Here is a 2,692-nt window from a genome sequence, read left to right on the forward strand (position 1 = left end):
GTTCCTGAATTCTTTAGATGTTCTGAAGTTGTTTTTCTTAATCATGGAAATAATTCTGACCTCATGCATTTTAGCTGTCTTCTGTAGTGCCTCAGGACTTCTGCTGAGTTGGCCGGTGCATTCATCCTTTTTATGAATTCACCCAATTGTTGATTTTGCCGCTCCTAAAGCTTTTGCTAGATTTTTTTTCTCAATTGAAGCATCAAAACTGAGAATTTTGATATCTATAAATGACTTTTGTGAGTCTCTAAGATCTGAAATTTAAATCAGCTTCTCTGCCTTAAGAAACTCTTCACAGTTCCTCAGCATAGGAAAAATTTTAAGAGCTTTGGAAAAAAATTCCACCAGTTAAACTAGTAAACATTAGCGGAATTCACCTTTGAAATTAAAGGGAAAGTCTCAGCAGAAGAGTTCTGGTGTCTGCTGTAGAAGTGAACATTTGTTCTTTGACCTTTAACCTCTCTGCTCTGCGGTTTTTCTTATTTCAGCCCAGAACATCACAGCTGAGTCTGGACAGAACGTCACTCTGACATGTCGAGCTCCAAACAACATCCAGACTATGGAGTGGAGCAGAGCTGACCTGGGGAGAGAATATGTTTTTTTGTATCGGGATGGGAGGGAAACTACAGTGAACCAGCATCGCTCTTTTAAAGGCCGGGTGGCTCTACAGGACAAACAGATGAAGAATGGAAACATGTCAGTGATTCTGAAGAATGTGATGATTAGTGACCGTGGAACATACGAGTGTCGTGTGAAGGCAAACAAAAAAAAACGCAGGAAGAGAGCTAATCTGAAGACCGACCCCATCTGTAGCATCTACCTGAGTGTTGTTGATCCTCCAGGTGAGTGAGTAGAGTTGAGTGTGTGTGTGATCAGAGGTGAAGCTGCTTCCTGGTTGTTGATGTTTGTTTCTAAAGATGTTGTTGATGAGACTTTGTAGAAAGCAGCTGGTCTGAGTGATGTGATCAGAGTGCAGTAGATAATGTCTGACAGCAGTTTGAAGAGGAAATGGATTCTGTTCTGTTCTTCACTCATCACCTACCTGACAGCTGACACCTCACACCTGTTTCTCACCCGCAGGTCCAACAGGAGAACCAAAGGTGAATGGACCTGTTGGACTGATAGTTGGTCTGGTAGTTTCCTGTGTCCTCATTGTTTCTGCTTTTGTTGGGTTTGTGATCTACAGGAAGCATAAAGGAGAAAAGAGTCAGGGTTCACACTAACCTACATACTGATGATCTGCAGCACATCCAGTATCTCAGACCTCTGAACAGCTAAACTTTGAGTCTCCTGCTGCTGTCCCAACTTCCAAATGATATCAGTGAACAGGGGGACAGACACCAGGGACCTCACAAAGAAATTAATTATGAAGTGTCACCATGAAATGTTATTCTGTCTTATCTCTGGGTATGGAGATGATGGAAAGTCTTTGTGGAGAAGGCAGAGAAAAGAAAATCTAAAAGAAAAGAGAGAATTATTGTCTAATTTTGCTGCATTCAGTTTACATAGTAAAATTAGACTTGCCGTTGTTCATAAGTTCCAATTTTAACAAAAACGTAGTGCTTCTGTTTATTACTAATCTTATGGCTGCAGATTAGTGTCTCACACTTTAACTCAGCACTTTATCAGGCTTTAACACAGCCTGATAAAGGATATGTGGAAATTGCTTCAGTTTGTCAGTAGATCAAGTGTGAAATGCAATTAATTTGACTGATTCAACGGTCATTCTTGGAGGTTGTTCAGCAACTTAAATGTGACCTAAAAGGAGACCAGAATCAAATGTAAAAACATGTATATATACATGCACATATACATGCACACTCCTGTGATAATGTGATGCTCAGTTTTCACTGCTGTAACCTTTGAGCTGGGCTCGATTTATGCTTGCACATGTTAAATGTATCCCCACATGAATCTATGTTGGCCTTCAGCAAATGTTACCATGTGTCATGAGTCGCTGTGTGGCAGGCAGGAGTTGGACCCAATATGCAGGCACTCAGGCATGAGGTTTAAACACAAAGAACTCAGCTTTATTTGCTGGCAGGAGAAAGTCATACAAAAGCAAACTAAACTAAACTGGAAACTCATAAACTAAACTCACAGTGAGACACAGGGAGATCCACACAGCATGTGGGAAATCAGAACTGACGAGACAAGGAAGCGTAAACTGAACACACTGAGATAAGACAGAGACCTTCAAAGTAAAACAGGAAACACATAACACAGACTGAACAAAAGACAGAGACTCACATGCAGGCACTACAACAGAGGGAACAGAGACGTGGAACCAGGGCAGACTCAGACTGGACACAGGGATTATAAGAGTAAGAACAACTATATTATAATTGTATAATTGAATAAGAACAACTTTATTAATCCAGAGGGAAATTCTTTTGTCATGTACATGCTCAAAGCAGCAGGAGAGACAGAGGAACAGATGAAATAAATATAAGATATACAATATATACAATAAGAATAGTGTACAGTAATATACAGTAGGATAGTGCAAGACATAGTATCGGATAACTCTAACAAAGTAATATACATAACTATATCCTGGTGAATAAACAACTTAACTATCAGTGCAGGCGGTTCTAGAAAGTGACAAAGTATTGTGCAATAGAATAAAGGGAGTAGCAGCATATGATGGGGGGATATACATATATATAGCTGACAGGGGAGACAGCAACTA

At 40.0% G+C, this 2,692-nt stretch overlaps 1 protein-coding gene across 1 annotated transcript; it reads left to right on the top strand.

Annotated features, from left to right (window-relative positions):
• Positions 1 to 519: 519 nt before the first annotated feature.
• Positions 520 to 2,692, top strand: LOC120436159 (V-set domain containing T-cell activation inhibitor 1-like). Its single transcript, XM_039606622.1, has 2 exons — positions 520 to 842; positions 1,081 to 2,692. The coding sequence occupies exons 1-2, from the start codon at positions 560 to 562 to the stop codon at positions 1,221 to 1,223; spliced, it is 426 nt and encodes a 141-aa protein (XP_039462556.1). The 5' UTR covers positions 520 to 559; the 3' UTR covers positions 1,224 to 2,692.

This window comes from Oreochromis aureus, linkage group 3, assembly GCF_013358895.1.
Source record: "Oreochromis aureus strain Israel breed Guangdong linkage group 3, ZZ_aureus, whole genome shotgun sequence".
NCBI classification, from domain to species: domain Eukaryota; kingdom Metazoa; phylum Chordata; class Actinopteri; order Cichliformes; family Cichlidae; genus Oreochromis; species Oreochromis aureus.